Genomic DNA, 26,385 nt, shown 5'->3' on the forward strand with positions numbered 1-26,385 from the left:
CACATTGGATAATAGCCACTGAGGAGGTTCTAAGCCTAAATGGCTCACTGCCAAAACCTGGACAGTTCCTACAATTACTGAACTAACAAGAAAACAGAATATATGTACGCGATTATATTCTCCTGGGTTTAATAAGAATTTATAAGAGTTGAACTGATTGGAATGCATAATGCTTAGAAGGTGTAACTGGGGTATGGGGTAAAGGGTATGAATGGATACCAAGATGCTGTCTTCTTCAGAACTTGAAGTTTTCAGGATAGGCAATTCAGGACTAAGATTAGAAAAAATATCATCAGTCTGAGGGTTGAGAATCCTTGCAATTCTATGCCTCAGATGTGGATGCTCAATAATTATGCATATGTAAAGACTGAGACTGATAGATTTTTGTGGACTCGGTAATGAAGACAAATAGTGATAGCTTGCAAACTAGAATTGTTTTAGAAATTCACTCACATTCACACTGAGTGGAGGAGCAGCTTTAAGGGCCTGAATTGCCGCCTCCTCCTATTTATTTTTTTTTATTCATAGGCCTGCCATGAGCCTTTAGCGGAAAAGTGCCATTGAGTGACAATAGATGCAAAACACAGAACATGGATGGAACAAAAACCAATAGAATAGTAACAGAAGTAAACACAAGTTATAAAAGCCTGTCTTTCTCCCTCTTCAGAGTAACAATATAATAAAACCAATTTAAAGTGTAACTAGTATCAGGTGACAACACTCTTCAATAATTATTTGTTTCATCTCGAAGAAGTTTCAAACTTACCTCTCTGTATGTACGTAATGAAAATGGTTGATGATAACTTGCAAAGCCAAACAAAGATGTGGGATTTTTTACACAATAGCGTCCACAAAAAGCATTAGTTTTCATTGTCACTTGGCCACCTTGAAAGATATTCTACAAGATTAAAAGTGAAACAGAAAATTGTATTCCACTGCTGGACTCCGCACTAACAATCCTAAAATCAGAGTTCTAATCCCAGTGAGGACAGTTTAATAATTTGTATATATTATGCAAGTTGCTAATATTTTATCTTTCTTATTCTGGGAATGCAAATCCCCAGACCCAAGTAATAGCTTCCAATTTACTGTGTATAAGGTGATTAGTCCGTGGTAATCGCACAGTGGTAATGTCCCTCTGATTTTGCAGCCCTTCCTCAGTACTGACCCTTTGATGATGCAGTACTGCTCCATTACAATCCCTATGACAATGCAACACTGCATCACTCTAACTCCGCAACAATGCAGTATTGCCTCAGTAAATGGTAAAGTTGCCATAGTATTGCTGTCTCATTAGAGAAAGCGATGATTGGTGGTGGTTTATTTGGAGGGTCACCACATTTCAGGCAATGAGACGTTGAAAAGGAAAATACTCCATGTAACCTCAGTCAGTACAGGAACTGAATCCACGCTGGTGGTATCACTCTGCTTTGCAACCAGCTGTCCTACCAATTGAATTAACTGACCCCATGTACTGTAATCCCTCAGTACTGACCATCTGATAGTGCCAGTGACATACTGCGGAACTAATATATCATTGAAGTATGAGTCCTGAGATGGCACTGCATCATCAGTGTGTCAATTCTTTCAGTACTGACCCTCCAATAAAGCTATAATCCCTCAGCATTGACCCTATGACAGTGTACTGTTACTTCAGTACTGACCCTTTGGAGGTGCAGCATTACCACAGTACAAATTGTTCAATAACTCAGTATTCCCTCAATGCTGGTTCTTTGACATTGCAGTACTTTCTTGGGACTGATCTTCTAACAATGTAGCAGTCCCTTAATACTCACACTACGATAGTGCAGCACTCTCGGTGTACCAATCCTTCAACAGTGTAATGTTGCTTCAGTACAGAACTTCTGATCATGAAGCACTCTCTCTGACAATGCAGCACCCCATCAGGACAGACCCTTCAATCGTGCAGCACTCCATCAGGACAGACCCTTCAGTGGTGCAGCACTCCATCAGGACAGACCCTTCAGTGGTGCAGCACTCCATCAGGACAGACCCTTCAGTGGTGCAGCACTCCATCAGGACAGACCCTTCAGTGGTGCAGCACTCCATCAGGACAGACCCTTCAACCGTGCAGCAGTCCATCAGGACAGACCCTTCAATGGTGCAGCAGTCCATCAGTATTGACTGTCTGATAGTATGGTGCTCCCTTCACGCTGACCCACTGATGATGCAGTGGGATGCCAATAATGATACTTCAACAATGAGTGGTCAACACCAGCCCCTGCAGACACTTTTAAAATCATTTGTTTTCTGAGGCATGTAATAAATTAATCATTTGATTTTATCTGATGCACATACCTTGGATATGTCATCCTCAAAATTGTTGAAATAATAGACTGTGTATCCCTTCCTGTAGTTGACTATGTGATCTGGACACTTTACATCCAACATTCCTTCTAAAGCAGCTTTGACCTGTGATGAAAGATTTTTATTAGCCGAGAAGATCCTCCGTTACCCTGACTTACTGGTGCTGTTCAAAGCAGCCAGAGCTTCTATCTGTCCTTTATTGCTTTCCCTATCAATGGTTCATCTAAATTTTTTGTTAGGCAATGCCACATCATACTATGCAGGTCTGATGTAATGGTTGGGTTTGGGAACGTTATTTTCCCCATTAGTCATTCATGGGATGTGGGTGTCACTGGCAAGGCCAGCATTGGTGGACCATTCCTAATTGAAGCTGAGTGGCTTGCTAGGCTATTTCAGAAGGCAGTTCTGAGTCAATCACATGGTTATGATCTGGATTCTCATGTAGATCACTCCAGATAAAATGGTAGGATCTTTTTCCTGAAGAACATTAGTGAACTAGATTGGTTTTTACAACAATGACATGTTAATGATCATGGTCACTATTACTGAGATTATAGCTTCATATTTCAGACTTATTAACTTAATTAACTGATGTGGATGGTGCGATTTAAATACATGATTAACATTACTAACCCAATGGCACGAACACTAAATCACGCTGGGGGAGATGGTGGTAATATTACTGGACAATAACAAAAGGTCTGAACTAATGAGGAGAAAGACAGACAAAGGCATTGACTATAGAGTCAGAGAAAGAAATCTATGCTGCTGTCTGACACAGCAGTGAATCTGCAATTACTACCTTTGCTGTTTGAGTTCAAGTATCACTGAACATCAGAGTGCATTTAGGAAAATTAACAAACAGCGAAACTCACAGCTGACCTTGGAGGAAACTCTGTGGGAGAGCTCACAGCCATAGGAACAGATAAGTGCATAGTTTCGAAGTGTAGCCTCACTATAAATCTACAATAGTGAGTGGAGTGGGTTGTTTCTTGAAGATATGTTTTATTGAGATCAGTCTCTTGATTACATTTTTAAAATATAAGCCATAGGTATTAAGTTAGCCTGGAGCAATGTTTTCTTTTAGTACAATAAGATGGTGCTATTTTCTGGGTCAGTAGACTATGAAGGAGCAAAGATGGCCCTTAGTAAAGTGATATGCTGTTCTTGTTGGATGTGGGAGTTGAGGGAAAATTTCCATGTTACTGATGATTATGTCTGCAGAAAGTGTCTTTGGTTGAGAATCCTATCAGATCACATGTGTCGGTTTGAGCGGCAGTTAGAGGCAATAAAGAATTTACAGGAGCTAGGGAGTGTGATAGATGGCAGTTATAGGAATGGAAAAAAGCCACAGATACAGTTAGGTAGTTGGGTTAACTCCAGGAAAGGTAGGACATGTAGGCAGGTTGTGCAGGTATCTCTTGTGACTATCCCCATCTCAAACAAATATGCTGCTTTGGAAAATGTAGAGGGTGATGGACTCTCAGGGGAATGTATTACAAACAGCCAAGGTTCTGGTACCAACAATGGCTCTAATGAGGGATACGTCGGGTTCCAAGCGATTGACTGTGATAGGGGACACTCTAGCCAGAGGCACATAGAGACATTTCTGTAGCCAACAGTGAAAAATCAGAATGTTGTGTTGTCGCCATGGTGCCAGGATGAAGGATATCTCAGGGAGGGTGTAGCATGTTCTCAAAGGGGAGAGGGACCAGCAGAAGGTCTTTGTACACATTGGAACTAAAGAAGGGAAAAGGATGAGATTCCAAAGGGAGAATATAAAAAGTTAGGCAGGAATTTAAAAAGGAGGTCCTTGAGAATAGTAATATCTGGATTATTCCCAGTGCTATGTGCTAGTGAGGGTAGGAATAGGAGGACAGAGCAGATGAATGAGTGGCTGAGGAGCTGGTGCAGGGGGAAAGTGTTCACATTTTTGGATCATTGAAATCTCTTCTGGGATAGATGTGACCAGTACAAGAAGGACGGATTGCACCTGAATTGGAAGGGGATTAATGTACTGGCAAGGGGATTTGTTAGAGATGATCGAGAGGATTTAAACGAGCAAGGTGGGGTGGGGGGAGTCCAGAAAAATAGTGAGGAAAGAGATCAATCTGACACTGCGACAGATGGGAGGAGTGAGTCAGGGCAGACAGGAACAAAGCAGAGAACAAGGTAGGACTGATAAATTAAACTGCATTTATTTCAATGAAAAAGGCCTAACAGGATAGGCAAATGAACTCAGGGCATGGTTAGGAACATGGGACTGGGATATCATCACAATTACAGAAATGTGGCTCAGGGATGGACAGGGCTGGCAGCTTCATGTTCCAGGATACAAATGCAGGAAGGATAGCAAAGGAGGCAAGAGAGGAGGCAGAGAAAGCAGAGAAAGGGATAGCATTACTACTATACTTAGGGAGGATATTCCTGGGAATACATCCAGGGAAGGTGTTTGGGTGATTAGATTAGATTCCCTACAGTATGGAAACAGTCCACACTCCGAAGAGTAACGCACCCAGACTCATTCCCCCTGAATGATGCAGGTAACACTATGGGCACTTTAGCATGACAACTTCACCTGACCTGCACACCTTTGAATTGTGGGAGGAAACCGGAGCACTCAGAAGAAATTCACACAGACATGGGAAAAACATGCAAACTCCACACACAGTTGTTGGAGGCGGGAATCAAACCCAGGTCCCTGGTGCTGTGAGGCAGCAGTGCTAACCACTGAGCCACCGTGGCGCCAGGTAGAACTGAGAGATAGGAAAGGGATGATCCCTTATTGGGATTGTATTATAGACACCCCTCTACTCCCGCCAACACACACACACACACACAAAAAAGCGGGAAATTAAGAAACAAATTTGTAAGGAGATCTCAGTTATCTGTAAGAATAATAGGGTGCTTATGGTAGGGGATTTTAACTTTCCAAATATAGATGGGACTGCCATTGTGTTAAAGGTTTAGATGGAGAGGAATTTGTTAAGCATACACAAAAACATTTTCTGATTCAGTATGTGGATTTCACACTGTAGATAATCTAACCTAATGTGTCTACTAGAAAAGCTGTGAAATTTGACCTACTCTTGGGAAATAAGGCAGGGCAGGTGTCTGAGGCATCAGAGAGGGCAAGAGACCATACTTTTATTAGTTTTAAAATAGTGATGGAAAAGGATAGCCCGGGTCTAAAAGTTGAAGTTCTAAATTGGAGGAAGGCCAATTTTGATGGTATTAGGCAAGAACTTTAAAAGTTGACTGGGGAGGGCGGATGGTTTCAGGTAAAGGGACATCTGGAAAATGGGAAGACTTCAAAATGAGATAACGGGAGTCCAGAGACAGTATATTCCTGTTAGGGTGAAAGGCAAGGCTGGTAGGTGTAGGAAATTATGGATGACTAGGGAAAGAGATTTTGGTTAAGAAAAAGAAGGAAGCATAAAGACAGGATAAATCAATTCAATCCTTAGAAGAGTATAAAGGCAATATGAGTATTCTTAACAGGGAAGTCAGGAGGGCAAAAAGGACACGTGAGATAGCTTTGGCAAATAGGATTAAAGGGAATCCAAAGGGATTTTATAAATATTTTAAGCACAAAGGGTAACTACAGAAAGAATAGGGCCCCTTAAAGATCAGCAAGGCAGCCTATGTGTGGAACCACAGAAGATGGAGGAGATACTAAATGAATATTTTGCAACAGTGTTTACAGTGGAGAAGGACATACAAGATATAGAATATTGGGTATTAGATGGTGACATCTTGAACAATGTCTATATTACAGAGGTGGTGGTGCTGGATGTTTGAAAACACATAAAAGTGGGTAAATCCCCAGGAACTGATCAGGTGTACCCTAGAACTCTGTGGGAAGCAAGGGATGTGATTGCTGGGCCCCTTGCTGAGATATTTGTATCATCGATAGTTACAGGTGAGGTGCCGGAAAACTGGAGGTTGGCTAATGTAGTGCCACTATTTAAGAAAGGAGGTAAGGAAAAGCCAGGAAACTGTAGACCAGTGAGACTAACATTGATGGTGGGCAAGATATTGGAAAGGCAAGGACTGATTAGGGAGGGTCAATACGGCTTTGTGTGTGGGAAATCATGTCTCATTAACTTGATTTGAGTTTTTTGAAGAAGTAGTGAAAAGGATTGAAGAGGGCAGGGCGATGGATGTGATCTATATGGACTTCAGTAAGGCATTCAACAAGGTTCCCCATGGTAGAAGGTTATATCTCATAGAATACAGGGAGAACTAGCCATTTGGATACAGAACTGGCTTGAAGGTAGGAGACGGAGAGTAGTGGTGGAGGGTTGCTTTTCAGACTGGAGGCCTGTGATCAGTGGTGTACCACAAAGATTGGTGCTGGGTCCACTGCTTTTCTTCATTTATCTAAATGATTTGGATATGAGCATAGGAGGTATGGTTAGTAAATTTGCAGATAACACTAAAATTGGAGGTGTAGTGGACAGCAAAGAAGGTTACCTCAGGGTACAATGGGATCTTGATCAAATGGGCCAATGGACTAAGGAGTGGCAAATGGAGTTTAATTTAGATAAATGGGAGGTGCTACACTTTGGAAAGGCAAATCAGAGCAGCACTTTAATGGCATGAGTCTAGGGAGTGTTGCTGAACAAAGAGACCTTGAAGTGCAGGTTCCTAGCTCCTTGAAAGTGGAGTCACTTTCAGATAGGATAGTGAAGAAGGCATTTGGTATGCTTTCCTTTATTGGTCAGGGTATTGACTATAGGGGTTGGGGTGTCATGTTGCAGCTGTACAGGACATTGGTTAGGCCAGTTTTGAAATATTGTGCGCAATTCTGGTCTCCCTCCTATCGGAAGGATAGGGTTCAGAAAAGATTTACAGGGATGGTGCCAGGGTTGGAGGATTTGAGCTCCAGGGAGAGGCTGAATAGGCTGAGGCTTCCCTGGATTGTTGGAGGCTGAGGGTTGACCTGATAGAGGTTATTAAAATCATGAGGGGCATGGATAGGTTAAATAGACAAGATCTCCCTGGACAAGAGTCCAGAACTAGAGGGCATAGGTTTAGGGTGAGAGAGGAAAAATTTAAAAGGTACCTAAGGTGCAACCTTTTCATGCAAAGAGTGGTCTGTGTATGTAATGAGCTGCCAGAGGAACTGGCGGAGGCTGGTACAATTATAGCATTTAAAAGGCATCTGGATGGGTATATGAATAGAAAGGGTTTAGAGGAATATGGGCCAAATACTGGCAAATGGGACTAGACTAGGTTAGGGATATCTGGTCGGCATGGACAAGCTGGACCAAAGGGCTGTTTCCGTGCTGTATATCTCTATCACTCTATGACTCTATAATGATCAAGATGCATGAGTTCAAATTCCACCATGGCAGTTTGAATTAATTGAATAAATTCAGAATAAAAAATTAGTATAAGTAATGATGACCAAGAAATACTAGATTACTTTTGACTAGTATCCTTTAGGGAAGAAACCTGTTGTCATTCCCCATCCTGGTCTACATGTGACTTCAGATCCACAGCAATATGGTTGTCCTTAGTTATGTTCAAGAAGGTGGCTCACCACCACCTTAAAAGCATGTGGTGATGAGAAATCTGCTGGTCTTACTGTGAATGAACGAATCAGTTGTTCATCAGCTAAGTATATTGATTCAGGAGCACGTTGTGAAAGAATCAAAAGGAATAAAAGCACTTTAGGGTCTGAATCTCTTCCTTTTTTTAAATATTCCAATCTGAAGATAAGAATAAATAATGTACTAAATGGGAATAGAATACAACTTCAACAACAATGTCCCAAGGAACTTCTAATGAGAATTAAAAAACAAAATATGCCACCAAACTTTCTAAGGAGATAATTACAAGTGACCAAAAGGTTAGTCAAAGAGTTTGATTTTACCATATCTGTTAAAGGAGGAAAGTGAGTTAGAGAGGGCAAGAGATTTAGGCCAGGTATTCCAGAGTTTGGGACCTATGGCACACCAACATGGTGATACATAATTGGGAATGTACAAAAAGCCGGAAATGGAGGAACACAGAGATCTCACAGTGTAATGCAATTCAAGGAAACTACAGAAGTGAGGACATGGAGAGATTTGAAAGCAGGGAATGAGAATTTCAAAATGAAGTCATGTCTGACCATGAGCCCATGTAGCTCAGTGAGCACAGGGATGAACAGGATTTGTTGAAAGTTAAGTAATGGGATGCAAAGTCCTTGACATCCTCAAGTTTACAGAAGCTGGTGTGTGGGAGACCAGGCAGGAGTGCATTGAAATAATTAAGTCTCAAGGTATTGAAAGCACGGATGAGGGTTTTAGCAACAGATGGGCAGAGACAGAGGCAAAGTCAGGCGTGTTGCAGAAGTGGAAATTGACAATCTTAATGATGGCATTGCTCTGAGTTCAGAAGTGCACCTTAGGATCAAATGTGACACCAAGGAGGCAAGAGATAAGCTTGATCTCAGATTATTGTCAGGGAGAGGTAAAGAGTCGGTAATTAGAGAGTAGGAATTCAAGTGGAAACTGAAAGCAATAGCTTCAGTCTTCTCAATATTTAATTGGAGGACATTTCTATTCAGTTCTGGGTGTGGGATAATAAGTCTGATAATCTATCAATCTATCTGGCTGTGGGAAAAGCAATCTGATAACATATTATCAACTGTGAGAAAGTGAGTACTGCAGATGCTAGAGATCAGAGTCAAAATGAGTGGTGCTGGGAAAGCACAGCTGGTCAGACAGCAACTGAGGAGCAGGAGACTCCTGCTTATGCTCGAAACATCGATTCTCCTGCTCCTCAGATGCTGCCTGACCAGCTGTGCTTTCCCAGCGCCACACTTTTTAACATAGCAACTGTGTCAGAAAGAGGTGCTGGTGAGATGGAGCTTGGGTCGTCAGTGTACATGTAAAAATTGACACTGCCTTTCAATGGTGTCACATGTAAATGAGGAATGGCAGTACAGTCAGGCATTTCCAAAACACAATGATTAATTTTCTACTAGGCCAGATTTTGTTGCAAAGAGCAATAGATTATTGTCATTCACTGTCATTGACATTTACATTGTCCATTGGCTTGTGACAAGAGTGATACAAAATATATTGTCAATTGGGACAAGTTACTGGATGCAAGTTGTGCCAGCCTGCCATCAGTCTCATGGAAATGACAGTTCACCATCAAAATCCCCAACAATTCTTAAAGAAATTCAAGGATTGCACAATAATTGCTCATTAATCTGACTGTAGAAAGTTAAGGCATCTACTTAACCATCATTTCAGAGTGTCAGCCTCCATTACTCCACCTAGCAGTCTATTCCAAATCATTATACTAATAAAGTTAATAAGATTTTGTAATCACTAGCCATGGGGAGCACTGTGTAGGTGTGCTCTCTGTTACCCACCAAGTTTAGGAAACCGATGCATATAACAAGGTGGGACACACCTCAGTAACGCTTGCTTTGTGTGAAATAGGTGTCGAGCTGATCCCATCCAACATCAGTGTAAATGTATCCATTTTGGGCTTCCCTTTAGTTCTTTCCACCACTTCAATGGTGACATCATATCCACTCTGGATCTCATATTGAAGTAAATCAAAATCTCCTGTGGAGGAACCAATTTTAACTAAATGATAAAATGTAACAAAGAGACATCTTTCAAAATTCAATTTGATTTACCCTCGAAGTTTATCATGGATCCTCCACAATTGCCAGTTCTCCAACATACTCTTCACACTCTGAGTGGATTTGAAAATAAATGTTCCAGAACCTTTGCTTGCCATATCTCCCTGTATTCTTCCTCTGGCATTCCACTGCTTCAAACAGATTTCATGTTGGACTGGGAGGGTCCTCACTTAAAGGGAAGAAGTATTCAGTCATGTCATACCAGCCATAATGATGCGTGGGGTAGACAGGGGAGAAGCAGCTGGTCTTAACATATCTGTCTGTTTTGTAAGTTGGTGGAATGAATTGTTACTCATATGAGGAACACAGCTCCTGTGCATCAAACAGTAACACAGAACAGCCTTGGAAGGCAGAGGAAAAGGAAAGGTGGGAGAAAGAATTCAAAAGCCATACATTTTCAGCACAATAAAGTTTGAACAAAGAATGAAGAACAAGTCTTTGAAGAGCAAATCCAAGCTAAATTCATCCATGTACTTTATCACACTGGTGAAGAAGCAATCAGGGTTCAGATGCATTTTACCTCGTGTGGATGTGAAGGTCACTTTATAGATAATGTTTTTGTTGGTTGATTTTCTTGACACTTGAACCTTGTCTGGTTTAATTGTCCACAGATCATTTAAAGCTTGTTGAACTTTTGCAGCATTGGCATCCATAGGAATAAGGACTAAGGCAAATAGAGAGAACAGGTTACAGAATTAGTACCATTAAAAACTATGGCAGGAAGCCCTGCTGTCCTTAACCATCACCCATACCAACAGTGTGAAAGTCCCCTACCACAGCAGCCTCACTAAATTAAATCCATTGCAGTCTTCATAGAGTAATACAGCATTGAAATACTTCCTTCGGCCTAATTCATCCATGCAAATCAGGTTTCTTAAACTGAACTAGTCCTATTTGCTTGTGTTTGGCTCATATCCCTCTAAACCTGTACCTGTCCAGATGTCACTAAATATTGTATTTGTATAACTCTAGCATTTCCTCTGGCAGCTCATTCCATATATGCACCACCCTCTGTGTGAAAAAATTGCCCCTCAGGTCCCTTTTAAGCCTTTCCCCTCTCACCTTTAACCTTTGCCCTCTAGTTTTGAATTTCCCTGCTCGAGGAGAAAATTCTTTGCTATTTACCCTCCTCATGATTTTATAAACTATGATGTTTCTTCAGGTTGGGCGGAGTCCCAAGAATGACCACTGCTCTGAGTGGATCAACTGAGGATTGTAGAACTGTTGGCCTTGTGATTGGGAGCGGGATTTCTATCCTTAGGGTATGAGAGCCCTGTGGATGGGCTGTTATTGCATGATAGATATAAAATTATTGTCAGGGCTCCCAGAAAGTATGGTTACCCCTGACTTCCCAGATGGCAAGAAGAACTAGGCAATTTTCAGACAGCAAACTCTGACAAACATTAAATTCAAGATACAATCAGATTACATGATTTGCTGGCATTGGTCGACAGAGGAACGTTGGCCAGAATACTGGAGAAACCTCCTGTGGACCTCTTCAAAATGAGACATTTGTCATTTATTGGACAAACCTATTAGACTTTAATTTAAAATCCAAATGATAGTTAGCATCCTAATTCATAAACAAGCAGATTGAACACAGTTAATCACTTACAAGAACTTTTTTTATACATGATTCAGTTTATACAGACAGAGATTGCGATATGGGGGTCATAAGCTTGCTCTTTAATTTTATGGAGCAAGAATATAAATGAATGAATGAATGAGTAATTCTTGAGGCTATATTTAATATAATTTGCTCCAGACCTGCCCGGTGTCAGTAATTGAGTATAGAATGTTACATTAAAATATATGCATGCTCTCATTCCTAATTGTTTGAAATCTTAATTTGATGGTAATTCTGATCAGTAGATTGATTAAGGTCCACTTAAACTAATTTGAATTAGAATGGCAGCTTATAGTCAATAGTCAATATTACATTTAACGAAGGATTGCTGGGTATTCCAAGTAGATGAAAATAGTCTTTGATTTTCAATTGCTCAAAGAACTTAAATGAGGATATTGCAATCAAATACTCCATCACAAACAACAAAGGAAACACAAAGTACCTCCAATTTATAAAGAATCAATTGAACAACAAGTCCATTAATTAATAACAGCTGTATTGCAGGGAAATCAGCTTGAAAATAGACTCTGTTAACAATTGGAATTATAGTTTTGAATGGCTGGAGGGTAAAGCAGTCCATTGGCTGGAAAACAAAGGTCAGAATGAGTTTTAATCCCAATTAGATACTTACCCACCTACCCATCATGGTTCCCAGCACTTCAGGACAAGGATCCTGGTTGTGGCCAAACAGGCCAGAAACTACTCAGTATTGGAAGGAGAGGCAATTATTGGAAATAAGAGAATCCCAGAAGGAGGATTTATATTGGAAGCCAGAACACAATGGCTGGACTTACCAGGGCAAGTCAGAGGGGCCCCAGTGGAGTAAGGGTGGGGAGTGTGGAGAGATCACCTTACAGGGGCAGCCCTTGTCAGTGGCATGGTTCTCTGGTGAGTACAGAGTGCCTAAACAGGAGGACATTTCCACTAGCTAGACACCAAGGGATGCTGGGCAGGCTTGCAGCTGGCATAGGCCCCCCTCACTGCTCAGCAGTAGCTGATGTGATGGTACCTTAGTAAGCTTTGGCAGTCGATTAACTGATCTCTGGTTGAGAAAGCTGTCCTTAAAACTCCCCGCCTGCTGAAGGGCAAGAGTCGGGAAAGCAATGGGTTCCCCAACCAGCACCTTCCCATCCAATTCTCTGTACAATCCAGCTGGAGAGGGGCATTCAATTCCATTCAGAGCATCACATACGCTGAATGAAACCATTCAGTCCATTGAGTATGTGTTGGGTTTTTTTAAAGACCTATCATATAGTTAGGAATTGGAATGTGCTACATAAAAAGGCAGAGAAAACAGATTCAATAATAGTCTTCAGGAGCCATCCAAATACATATTTGGAAGAAAAAAAGTGGCAGGAAGATAGTGAAAGAGGGAGGGGTATTCTACTCTTTAATTCATTAATTAGCATTTTTCCCTCTTTCTCCAGATGCTTTCTTTTTCATACATGTATCCAATCCACTTTTGAAAGTTATTGTTGAATTTGTTTCCATTGCCATTTTGGTAGCACATTCCAGATCACAACTTCTATATGAATGAACTCTCCTCAGATTCTTCTCTAGTTCTTTAGCCAATTATCTGAAATTTGTATGTCTCTACTATCAACCTTCCTGCTAATGGAAACAATTTCTTCTTATTTACATTCAAACAAACCCAGAATTCTGAACAAAAAATGGTAAAACTTCAACTGTTGCTTGTGATTTTGCCATTAATGTTTTGCCACTTGATCCGATTTACAGTACCAATGTCCAAAAAAAGTACATTTGTGTTTTTATATACACCAGATTATTACATGTTTAAGAAACAATCTGTGTTGGGTCATTGGGAAGTGAGGAATTTTATGCATTTAAATCTGTGTTAATTGAGTACAACATTATGCATTGCATTGCTTACATTGTAAAACAAGCTTAAAAAACCCCTTGTGTTCATGAATCTGATGTTAGAAATCTGTGTATCATGTGGTATCTCACAAATTGCTACTGGTACTAAAGACCTATCGCGAAAGGGGAAACAGGCTCTCAACAATAAGGGATATTTTGGGTTTTCACACTCCGAACAGATCAAAAATAATTTTAAGTTCCTTTGGGCATTGTTGAAGAATCTGGGTGCCAACAAATATAAAAGTTAACGTGTGAAGACCATTTTTATTTTTTGGACTATGGACTTAAAAATTGGAAAAGATACTGTTTTAATTCAAAGTACTTCAAAGAGACCTAGGGATACAATGTGTATAGTTCCTTGAAAGTGGAGTTACAGGTATACAGGGTGGTGAAGAAGGCATTTGGTTTAGCTTCATTGGTCATAACATTGAGTATAGGAGTTTGGACATCATGTTGTGGCAGTACTGGACTTTTCTGAGGCCATTTTTAGAATACTGCATAAATTCTGGTCGTCCTTCTATAGGAAGGATGCTGTTAAACTTGAGAGAGTGCAGAGAAGATTTACAAGGTTGTTGCCAGGACTGGAGGGTTTGAGTTATAGGGAGAGGCTGAATAGGCTGGGAATTTTCTGGCGGATCAGAGGCTAAGGGATGAACCTATAGATGTTTATAAATTATGACAGGCATGGATATAACAATTAGCCAAGCACTTTTTCCGGGGGTGGGGGAGTCCAAAACTAGAGAACATAGTTTAGGGTTAGAGGGGAAAGATTTAAAAGCCCGCTAGGGGTAACTTTCTCATGCAGATGGTTGTGCATCTATGAAAGAACTGCCAGGGGAAGTAGTAGAGGCAGGTACAATTATAAAGGCATCTGAATGGGTGAATGAATAGGAAGGATTTAGAGGGATATGGGCCAAATGCTGGCAAATGGGGTGAGGTCAGATAGGAATGTCTGGTTGGCATGGATGAGTTGGACCAAAGGGTCTGTTTCCATGTGTATGACTCTAAGACGTTACTTGGAAGAATACATGGCAGTTTCAAAAAAAGGAATTTTGCGTTGAATCAACAAGGTTCCCTTGTTCAAGTAGTAGGGGAAGTATGATGCATGGCTTGGCTCTGTGGGGTCTATATTCAGGGTAGCTTTTCTCAGACATTTGATGCGTTTTTCAAAAGCAACTGATTGTGCATGTTCAGCGTTTCATGATAACAATTTCTTGATTGGTTCATGGGCAAGTATTTAAAGCTTTACATTTGGACAATACAGCAAAAACATCCAGCTTGTGAAGGACAACACATTTCTCTATTTCCCTTCTGTGAGTGGAAGTAGAGAAAAATCCAGATGGTTAGCTACTCTTTCTTTCTGCAAGCCCCCTTCTTAAACTGAAACATGTGAAGCCACTTGCTGAAACACTGAAGTAGCAAATCTTAAATCAGAGAATGTAAGGTTTAGAGTTAGTGTGCCCACGGTCTTGTGCCCTCATGAAAACAATTGGAAGGGAACTGAAGGAAAACATCTCCAAAGATGTGCAGGTCAGGTGAATTGACCATGCTAAATTGCCCATAGCAATAGGTGCATTAATCAGAGGGGAAATGGGTCTGGGTGGGTTACTCTTCGGAGGGTCGGTGTGGACTGGTTGGGCCGATGGGCCTGTTTCCACACTATAGGGAATCTAATCTAATCTAATCTCATCGATGTCTGTAATCCAGACTGGTGCAAGAACTTTGCTTCATGATATTTTTATTTGCTCTTTCCCCAACTGTATTACTTGTGCCTTGTCTTGATTCTGTGTATGTGTGATTGTGTTTGGGTTTTTAAAAATCTAGTTGTGTTCTCGGAGGGAGTTATGAGTTAGCAATTTATACCATCAATTAAAAATAATCAGGTTGCAATAATTTTCTGTAACCTTAAATGCAAAAAACCTAATGAGCATTTTTTTTCATCCTGAGTTCATCAGTCACATAATTTGGGGACTTAAATGGTTTGACTAAATCATTTCACATTTGTAATGACTCTGGGAATAGTAGACATGATTTCCAGTGCACTACACCAATGAGCCGTGACACAAAGAATCCTGGAAATGGGCCAGACCCCACTAAACCCTTGCTGTGAAGCTATAAGGAGTCAGAGTGGTTACCCTGATTTCACAGCCATACCAATGAGCACCTCATCAAGCCCAATCCCTGCATTCTCCCCATTCATTAATCTAACCACCCACCTAGGACAAATTTTCAGGCTTCTTAGTGAGAGAATCTGTCTGAGTTACTGAATTAATTTTTAAGGGGCTCCAGCCTAGAACATTAATTTATCCTGGGCCCCAAATATGGCTGGTCTAAGGTCTTCAAAGTTCAAGTGTAGCTTGGTGCCATGAAACCTTGGCCTGGAATGTGACCCTCAAGTTTCAGTAAGCAGACTCTGAGTCAATTTGTCTCTGAGCTAATGCTGTGCTCCAGGCAGCAATGTATCATGTAATCTTCAAATGTCACAACTAAAATACCAGTACAGAGGCTGGTGCTACAGCTCTGTAGTCTCTATGCAGGCTAAAATCATGCTTATGATAATCAGGTTTATTATCTAAGCCCACGTAAAAACAAATCAGATCTTTTCTGGACTATGCAACTGAAATTACACTATTCAGTCCTTTCACTTAACTGAAACTTCTTTAACAGGCCTCAGCAAATTGCATTTATAAAACACATTTAATGTAATGCTATATCCCAAGGTGATTCATAAAATTGACTGTCCATCAAAACTTGAAAAAAATTGAAAGCAAAATACTGAAAATGCTGGAAATCTGAAATAAAGATAGAAAATGCTGGAGAAATTCAGCAGGTCTGACAGCATCCATGAAGACTTAAAAGACTCAAAAGCCAGTTCTGAAGAAGCCCCTTTAGACTCAAAACATTAACATTGTTTCTCTCTGCACAGAATCTGCCAGACCTGCTAAATTTCTCCCACATTTGCTGTTTTATTAAAATTTGACATTGAGCCACATAAGACAATAGTGGTGTAATGACAGAAAGCTTGGTCAAGAAGTTAGGTTCTAAAGAATGCTTAAAGAATGGGAGTGAAACAGAGAGGCTTAGTGAGGGAATTCCAGAGGTTTGGGGCGGCACGGTGGCACAGTGGTTAGCACTGCTGCCTCACAGCGCCAGAGACCCGGGTTCAATTCCCGCCTCAGATGACTCTCTGTGTGGAGTTTGCACATTCTCCCCGTGTCTGCGTGGGTTTTCTCCGGGTGCTCCGGTTTCCTCCCACAATCCAGAAATGTGCAGGTTAGGTGAATTGGCCATGCTAAATTACCTGTAGAGTTAGGTGAAGGGGTAAATGTAGGAGAATGGGTCTGGGTGGGTTACGCTTCGGCGGGTCGGTGTGGACTTGTTGGGCCGAAGGGCCTGTTTCCACACTGTAAGTAATCTAATCTAAAAGCTTAAGACTCAAGCAACTGAAGACACAACCATCAACGTTGGAGCAATGGAAATCAGAGATGCTCAAGATACGAGGATTGCAGTGATTGTGGAGGATTTTGAGGTTAGCAGAGGTAATACAAGGCAGATAGAAGAAGCTTAAATGGCCCGTACCTCCATTTACATATCTGCTGGATTCATCAATACTGTACCTGTGCGGTCTTGATTATAGATGAGTCTATACCAAATGTACGAACAGGTACTGGTCTTTTGACAAGAGCTGCTGATGATGATCTCCTGAACCTCACTGATTGCACGTCGTATATTCCAGTTCTCCAAAGCCAAAATCTAAAATCGTAAAATCAAACACAAGCTGAAGTTGCCATCAAATGTCAGGCAATAAAGATGGAGTATTTTAGTCTTGGAATTAAAATAAGAAAAACTCCTCATAATGGGAAGTGGTGCCAGATGATATGGGAATTAAAGAGTTATATTCTGTGGGCATGGACTAGGCATTTATTCTCTGCATTGTTGAATGTGAATCTAGTTGATGCATGGAAATTGGTGTAATGCTGGAACAACATGTCTCATGCTTCAAGGAAAGGGTGAAAATTTTAGGATTGGGGGAACAAGAAACAGCAAGGAACCAGAAAAAAATGATAGTTATTTTACAATTTTATAATTCTTACAATTCTCACGATAACAGAAGTATGTTATAATAATATGTTGGTTTGTATTTTACTTTTTAACAATAATATGTGTGCACAAAAAAAGGTTAAATTATAATCTGGAGTTATATCTTTTGGTAAATGCAGTCAAGCAAAATTGGCAAAACTTGATAAATTGGGAAAATTAGATAAATATTCAAAGTCAAAGATGCACAGGGGCATGCTGCATGACCTACACAGCCAGAAGTTTTGCATTTCTCTAGTAATAAGATGAGTAAAGACACAAAGAGGAGAAAGTGAGGATTGCAGATGCTGGAGATCAGAGCTGAAAAATGTATTGCTGGAAAAGCGCAGCAGGTCAGGCATCATCCAAGAAGCAGGAGAATCGACGTTTTGGGCATAGCCCTTCTTCAGGAATGAGCAAAGTCTGGGCAAAGCCTGCAACATCTTTTGAACACTGTATTAATTTCAACTGGAGCATTTCAACTAATTTCAATGGGTGCCGGAGGGTTCACATTATAAATTTTGGGTGTAGTGCTTGCAACAGTGTACAGCCCATGTGGGAGAAAATCATCTGAAGATCAAGACCATGGGGAAGATGTTTGTGAGACTGGAGTTAGCACCTGTGCCTGGGCAGAATACAATGGGTGAAAGAATGGTCCAGTTTACCCACCCCCAAAGGTTTAGAGAATCACACTTTATCATACACCACAACCACCCCACATAGCCCATCTCTGACCATCACCACACCATACACCCCATCCCTCAGCCCAACAGCCCATCCTGTATCCTGCCAGGACAGAATGAAAGCAGCAAACCTTCAGCAGTGGGAAAGCCATGTCACTGGGGTCTCTTGAATCATCTTCCCTGAAAATAGCACTCAGCAGGTTTTCAGTACCATCTCATCCCCATTAACCAAACACCACCACCCCCTCCTAACAACTAGCTGTGCCCAAACAATAATTGAAGATTCAGCATTGACCTGTTTCTCAAGAAGAATGTGAGAGTGTGATTTGATGAGCTGAACTTCATTGACAGAGTCTGCTGTCTGTTGTTCCATGTAGGAGATGTTCTCCCTGTACATACCAAGACTAAAGGAGGAGCTGGTTTTTTTCTGCAGCACCAATTCAATGTAATATCTGTGGAGTGAAAGAAGATATCCAATTTGTGGCATATAAACATCACACGCACACAGAGTTCAGTCTGCAAAAAGGTTAATTAAAAAGTTCCAAAGGTTTAGGATTACACCATATTTCATAACATCTCATTGAGTCATACCAAAGGGCTTTAAAGTGTTGGTAAATATAACAAGGATCTTACAAACAGGAAGACCCCCTAGTCACAATAAGTTCAATGACTAGCTATTAATGTTGTTGATTTACAGGGAATTATTGACTGAGCTGTCAGCAAGGACTTACTGGTGCTTCAGTGAAATGCTGGAGGGGGATCTTCAAAATCCACCTGAAGTGAATGGCACATGCCAAAGATAGTTTGTGGGAACGCAACATCCAATTCTCCTTTCAATCCTGATTTAGATTCCTATCTCCAGCCTATCTCTAAGATTGCTCAATTGAAATTCATCATCACAGTTTTATCTCCATCAAGCGGAACAAAAAGGTGTCTGGGGACACAGCTTTGCTGAAACCATGCATGGAACAACGATCTATATACTGACACTGAATATGCAGCTGAGAATCCAAGCTAACATTCTGGTGCATTACTGAAGGAGTGTTGCACTGCTGAAGGTGTCTTTTCTGGTTTATACACTAAACGAAGGTTGTGTGTGTGCGTGTGTGTATATATACAGGATATATATTTAAGTAGGCATGATTTGAATGGAGCATTGAGATTCTAAGTGTCTTGGTCATTGCTCAAAGTAAATCACAACACAGGAAGAAACCACTTGGCTCTTTGTGTCTTCTGCCTAGGAACCCTCCAACCACAAGGGATGAATGCAGATTTCTCCAGCTTCCTCATTTCCCTTCCCCCTACCTTATCTCAGCCCCAACCCTCGGACTCAACACCGCCTTCTTGACCTGCAATCTTCTTCCCGACCTCTCTGCCCCCACCCCACTCCGGCCTATCACCCTCACCTTAACCTCCTTCCACCTATCGCATTCCCAATGCCCCTCACCCAAGTCCCTCCTCTCTACCTTTTATCTTAACCTGCTTGGCACACCTTCCTCATTCCTGAAGAAGGGCTTATGCCCGAAACATCGATTCTCCTGATCCTTGGATGATGCCTGACCTGATGCGCTTTTCCAGCAACACATTTTTCAGCTCTGATCTCCAGCATCTGCAGTCCTCACTTTCTCCTCTTTGTGTCTTTACTCATCTTATTACTAGAGAAATGCAAAACTTCTGGCTGTGTAGGTCATGCACCATGCCCTGTGCAACTTCGACTTTGAATATTTATCTAATTTTCCCAATTTATCAAATTTTGCCAATTTTGCTTGACAAAGTTTCTGGCTTAACCTATGGCAAAGCAATCCATAATCTAAAGTTCCTGCATAAAAATACATTTCTCTTAATGCAGTTCATAAGAACATTAAAAAAGATGGGAGCAGGAGTAGGCCATTCAGCCCCACAAGCCTGCTTCACCATTCCATATGATCCTGGCTGAAGCTCAATCTCCATCCACTTTCTACTTCTGCTCTCTTTTCCAAAGATTTGATTCCGTGAGACATCAAAACCTATCTTCTTTAGAATATGCTCATGGGGGAGCGTCCACTAGTTCAAAGTCCTCTGGTTTACAGAACTCCAAGGATTCAGAACCTCATTGAAAAAAAGAATCTCTCCACATCTCATCTGAAATAACCACACCCTGATCCTAAGATTCCAATCCTATGCTCTACATTCTTCAGTCCTGTTTTAGGATCCATCCTACTTTGCTCCTCAATATTTTACATTTTCCTCTGATTCTTCTGAACTTAATAGAGTACTGGTCCATTGTACTCAGTTTCTCCTTATACAACATCCCAGGAATCAATCTGGTGTAACTCCTTTGCACCTCTTAAAAAGCAGAACATCCTTCAGTACTCCAGCTAAGGGCTCACAAAGTATAATTGTCAGAATACTTCCTGATTCCTGCACTCTCATACCCTAATGAGGTCGACATGCCATTTGCTTGCCTGAAGGCTTTGTGTGTCTGTTCATTAACTTTCCTTCTTGGTTTTGTGTACAAGCTGTTTTGAGCCAACCTCCCTGACTGACTCAGTGGCAAAATTTGATTGAATGACTCTTTGGCTGTGAATTTATTCAGGGATGCTCTGGATTTGTTGCTGTAACTTCGGTAGAATTCACATTTATGCTCATTATGGAGGGTTTGATTGACCATCAATCCACTAAAGGTGAAATGGTGAGAAGGGGTGACATGGTGGCTCAGTGGTTAGCACTGCTGCCTCACAGCACCAGGTTCGATTCCAGTCTCAGGCGACTGTCTGTGTGGAGTTTGCACATTCTCCCCGTGTCTGTGCAGGTTTTCTCCGGTTGTTCCGGTTTACTGCTACAGTCCAAAGACATGCAGGTCAGGTGAATTGGCCAGTCTAAATTGCCCATAGTGGATAGGTGCATTAGGCAGAGGAAGGTGGGTTACTCTTCGGAGGGTCAGTGTGGACTGGTTAGGCCGAAGGGCCTGCTTCCACACTGTAGGGAATCTAATCTGTTCTGACAAATTTGTCATAATCTTTTGATTGATTTATTTTATAAACAGTCACTTTTGGACAGTATAAATTGACTGTTCATACAACTTATCTTTCCTTTCCTTTATTCACCCCATGGAGTCATTTAACATCCTTACTCATTGTCCTTGAAAAGGTGGTGATGAACTACCATATCAGAGACTAGTGTGGCAAGAACAGTCACAGTCTTGGCAAAGGTCACAAATATCACTTTATTATTGGAGACTCTTGTTGTGCTGCATGGAGAAGTTGCAGTACACTGCAGCACCGTCTCTACCATTAAAGGACAGCAGCTGTATATTTTATACTGATACATAAATAGTACAGGCATTTTCCTGTACAAAATAAAAAACTATCACTTTGCAGTGGGTCCAGAATCACATAAGGATGGCTGATTTATTTTCTGAAAGGGCACCAGCAAAGGAGTTGATTTTGTTTTGCAACAGCTCAGTCGTTTAATGGTGATTATGATTGACTTTAATTTTCACTTCCAGGTGGAGGTAATTAATCAAATTTAAATTCCCCAATTGCTGTGGTGGGATTAGAATTCATGGATTATTCACCCAACAGTACAATTCCAATACTAACAAACTCTACTGAGAGGTGCTGCATTACAATGTGCCTTCAGCATAATATCCACACTCATGCTGTTTTCTTATTAATTCATGAGTAAGACCTTACTAACAGCATATAACTCATTAAATCAGTATTGTGTTAACAGTTTCCTAATGAACAGTGTCAATTTCACTATCAATGGGCAACATGTGAAGCAGCTATTAAGAAATTATTGCTAATATTCACATTATCAAACATACAAATATTTGGTCAGAGATTTGTATAGTTGTTACATTCATCTAAGTACAGAGCTGCAGCGGGTATAAATGGACTATGTTAGATGCTGAAGTATCTCATCAAATATATTTTGTTAATTTAATTCATTTTGTTACCTGTCATTGTTATAATTTGATTTTTTCAACCAGTCAGGCATTAATTTTTGTTTCATCGTGTAAATTACATGTGTAAATTTATAATTCAATGTAAAACACAGATGTAAAGTTTCATTGGCATACATAGAATGTGTTAGTAAACGTAAATATGTAATAAAACACAACACTGTCCAATTATCTAGGTAAAATAAACATGAAAATTTCCATTTAAACAAATAAATTATCATATAATTGCATCTGTAGATTTGATATGTATATTTTCAATCATAAATGTAAAGTATAAAAGCCTTGAAGGTTTGTTCACGTGGATGATACTTACGCTTTCCCTTTCTGAAGGTGCATAGTGTCAAATTCTTGATTACCATATCTCCGGAGATTCTGAGGCCTAGAAGCAATGTTCACCTAGGAAATAGTACAATGACAGAATGTGTGAAATTATCAGATGATCTGCCAAAATGTCTTCTTTATTCCTAATTATGCCTAGTTTCTGAGACCATTATCAAAATGAATTGTATGGCATCATCTGTATTGCTTGCTTTCCTATCTTCAAAAATTGTAATTGATCAAATCTGAGTTCCCTCTTCTCCAAAACACTTGATATTAATCTTGTTCATCTCAGCTTGCTGCTGGATCCTGGATCCCTACATTTTTCCATGTGCTAGCCCACCACCATTTGATGCCAAGTAGCTTGTGTCCCCGATACAATGTTCCCTAGATCTCTCAGAATCATTCTATAGAATATCTTTTTGCTTGGTGATTGCAATTGAAACCTAAAACAGGCTAAAGGCCAATACCTTATTTGGTATTAAAGGATTCTTTTCTCCAAATGATTATGGTCAGAATTCTCAAGAACAAACTATTGTTAAATTTAGTTCAATCCTTTAAGAGGTTGGAAAAGGTTTTCAGAAGGTTAAAGCACTACACTGAAGAATTGAAATCTTGCATTCCATTTCTGCTCCAGATAACTCTATTTCTGTATACTGTCTCCATGCTCACAGCAGATAAAGGGATGGTCTGTACAATATCTTATTTTATTACTGATATACTTTACAATGATAAGGTCTCTGTACTCACCAATATGACACTTTTTACATTAAAGTTTCATGAAAGTTGTGACTAGCCAAGCCAGTAAACAATCAAATACACGTGCATGTATTGGCTAACGCACCTTATCCTGAGGGATCCCAGTTAAACTGAAATACAATTGGAAAGAACCGCACTTATTGATATAGAAACGGTAATTATCAGTCTCTGGAGCAACGAAGAACCCACTTAAGCGTGTTACTGATGGACTCTGTGATGTGGAGGCTGGAACTAAAGCCTCATCAGTCCAAGATACTGAATACCCTGGAGTATTTTCATTGTAGTCTGGTAAATCATCCAGGTTGCCACCTTGCCATGTTTCTATCTTCAATCCTCTTCCTCCTAAACCAAGAGGAAAATAACTCATTAAATAGCAGTAAGAATAAATTAGCGTAATATTGTTAACTCTTCCACTGACAATTCTTCAGATAGGAGGATTATGTTACTTGAGCACAATGAATGTGACTACATTTTGAACAAAATCTATCAATTAGTTTTGCAAACGTCATTGGTATAGTTCATAGGTCTGTCCTGTGTGATTCAGACCCAGATAGTTTTTTTAAAAATGTATTCATTTTGTGGGATACGGATGTCACTGGCTGGCCAGCATTTATTACCCTTGAGAAGGTGATGGTGGGCTAACTTCTTGAACTGCTGCAGTCAACCTGCTGTGGGTTGACCTACAAGCCATGAGGGGGGAATTCCAAGATCTTGGCCCAATGACAGTGCAGGAACGGCAATATATTTCCAAGTCAGGATGGCGAGTGGCTTGGAGGTGTTCCCAGATATCTGCTGCTCTTGTCCTTCTAGATGGAAGTAGTCATGGGTTTAGAAAATGGTGTCTGAGGATCTTTGATGAATTTCTGCAGTGCATTTTGGAGATAGTACACACTTCTGCTACTGAGCGTCAGTGATGGAGGGAGTGGATGTAGTGCCAATCAAGCAGGCTGCTTGATCGTGGATGGTGCCAAGCTTCCTGAGTGTTGTTGGGGCTGCACTCATCCAGGGAAGTGGGGTGTAAGCCATCACACTCCTGAATTATGCCTTATACATGGTAGACAGTCTTTGGGAAGTCGGTAGATGAATTACACATCGCAGTATATCTAGCCTCTGACTTGCTTTGTGGCCACGGTGTTTATGTGGTGAGTCCAGTTGAGTTTCTGATGAATGAAAACCCCAAGCATACTGATAGTAGGGGATTCAGTGATGGTAACACCATTGAATGTAAAGGGTTGGTGCTTTGATTGTCTGTTGTTGGTGATGGTCATAGCTGAGCATTTGTTTGGCGCAAATGTTATTTGCCACTTGTTAGCCCAAGGAGAAAGTAAAGACTGCAGATGCTGGAGATTGGAGTTGAAAAGTGTGGCACTGGAAAAGCACAGCAGGTCAGGCAGCATACAAGGAGCAGGAGAATCGATGTTTTGGGCATAAAGATGTTTCGGCTTATGCCCAAAACATCGATTCTCCTGCTTCTCGGATGCTGCCTGACTTGCTGCACTTTTTCATTGCCACACTTTTGTACTTGTTAGCCCAAGCCTGGATTTTGTCCAGATCTTGTTGCATTTGGACATGGACTGCTTCAGTGTCTGAGGAATCGTGAATGGTGCTGAACATTGTGCAATTATCAGCGAACATCCCCACTTCTGACCCTATGGTGGAGTGAAGGTCGTTGATGAAGCAACAGAAAACAGTTGGGCCTAGGACATTACCCTGAAGAACTGTGGAGATGAGATGACTAACCTCTAACAATCACGACCATCTTCCTATGTGTCAGGTTTGACTCTAACTATCAGAGAGTTTGCCCCCGATGCTCATTGATACCAGTTTTACTAGGGCTCCTTGATGCACACTTGGTTGAATGCAGCCTTGATATCAAGGCTGTCACTCTCACCTCACCCTCTGGAATTCAGCTTCTTTATCCATCTTTGAACCAAGGCTGTCATAAGACAAGAGTGAAACCCAGACTGGGCATCACTGAGCAGGTGCTGCTTGATAGCACTGTTGATGACACTTTTCATCACTTTACTGATGATCGACAGTAGACTGGGCGGTAATTAGCCGGGTTGAATTTGTCCTGCTTTTTATGTACAGGACATACTTCAGCAATTTTCCACATTGTGGATGGATGCCAGTGTTGTAGCTGTACTGGAACTGGCTTAGGAAACAGCAAGTTCTGGAGCATGTCTTCAATGTCTTACTATTGCCAGAATGTCATCAGGGCTCGTAGCATTTGCAGTATCGAGTATCTCCAATCATTTCTTGATATCATGTGGAGTGAATCAAGTTGGCTGAAGACTGGTATATATAATGCTGGACATCACTGGAGGAAGCTGAGATGGATCATCCACTCAGCACTTCTGGCTGAAGATTGCTGTGAAAAATCCAGCCTTATATTTTGCAGTGATATGCTGGATTCTTCCATCATAGAGGATGGGGGTATTTGTGGAACCTCCTCTTCCAGTGAGTTTTTAATTGTCCACCACCATTCTCAACTGGATGTGGTAAGACTGCAGAGCTTATATCTAATCTGTTAGTTGTGGGATCGCTTATCTCTGTCTATCACTTACTGTTTATGCTATTTGGCATGAAGTAATCCTGTTTGGTGGCTTCACCAAGCTGACACCTCATCTTCAGGTATGCCTGGTGCTGCTCCTGGCATGCCCTCCTGCACTCTCCACTGAACCAGGGTTGATCCCCTGGCTTGATGGTAATGGTTGAGTAGGGTCATGAGGTTACAGATTGTGCTAGAATCCTGCTGCTGTTGATGGCACACAGTGCCTCATGGATGCCCAGTCTTAAGTCGCTAGATCTGTTTGATATCTGTCCATTTAGCATGGTGACAGTGCCACAAAGCACGATGGAAGCTACTAACAATGTGAAGGCGGAGGTTTGTTTCCACAAATACTGTGTACTGATCGCTCTTACCGATACTGTCATGGAGAGATTCATCTGTAGCTGGTAGATTGGTAAGGATGAGGTCAAATATGTTTTTCCCTCTTGTTGGTTCCCTCACCACCATTTGCTCGAACATTTCCTGTAGTACCCTGCTAGTCCATTTTAAACTGAGAAGATTTTAGTAACTGGACAAATATAATGCTGCACAAGAATTACATAA

General features: G+C 41.0%; 1 protein-coding gene across 2 annotated transcripts in view; it reads right to left on the reverse strand.

The window, feature by feature from the left end:
- LOC122549503 (fibrocystin-L-like) overlaps positions 1-26,385 on the reverse strand; it is a 243,183-nt gene that overhangs the window by 173,094 nt on the left and 43,704 nt on the right. For both annotated transcript variants that reach the window (XM_087986185.1, XM_087986184.1), the window contains exons 14-21: positions 23,356-23,612; positions 22,507-22,589; positions 18,543-18,699; positions 17,105-17,240; positions 10,503-10,646; positions 9,745-9,902; positions 2,320-2,433; positions 767-898 (exon numbers count right to left, since the gene is read on the reverse strand). In XM_087986185.1, the coding sequence (XP_087842311.1) occupies positions 767-898; positions 2,320-2,433; positions 9,745-9,902; positions 10,503-10,646; positions 17,105-17,240; positions 18,543-18,699; positions 22,507-22,589; positions 23,356-23,612 (1,181 nt within the window). The remainder of the gene's footprint in view (positions 1-766; positions 899-2,319; positions 2,434-9,744; positions 9,903-10,502; positions 10,647-17,104; positions 17,241-18,542; positions 18,700-22,506; positions 22,590-23,355; positions 23,613-26,385) is intronic.

Source organism: Chiloscyllium plagiosum, unplaced genomic scaffold (assembly GCF_037043375.1).
Source record: "Chiloscyllium plagiosum isolate Xiang-an unplaced genomic scaffold, Cpla_swu_hap1 HiC_scaffold_4, whole genome shotgun sequence".
Classification (NCBI taxonomy): Eukaryota; Metazoa; Chordata; class Chondrichthyes; order Orectolobiformes; family Hemiscylliidae; genus Chiloscyllium; species Chiloscyllium plagiosum.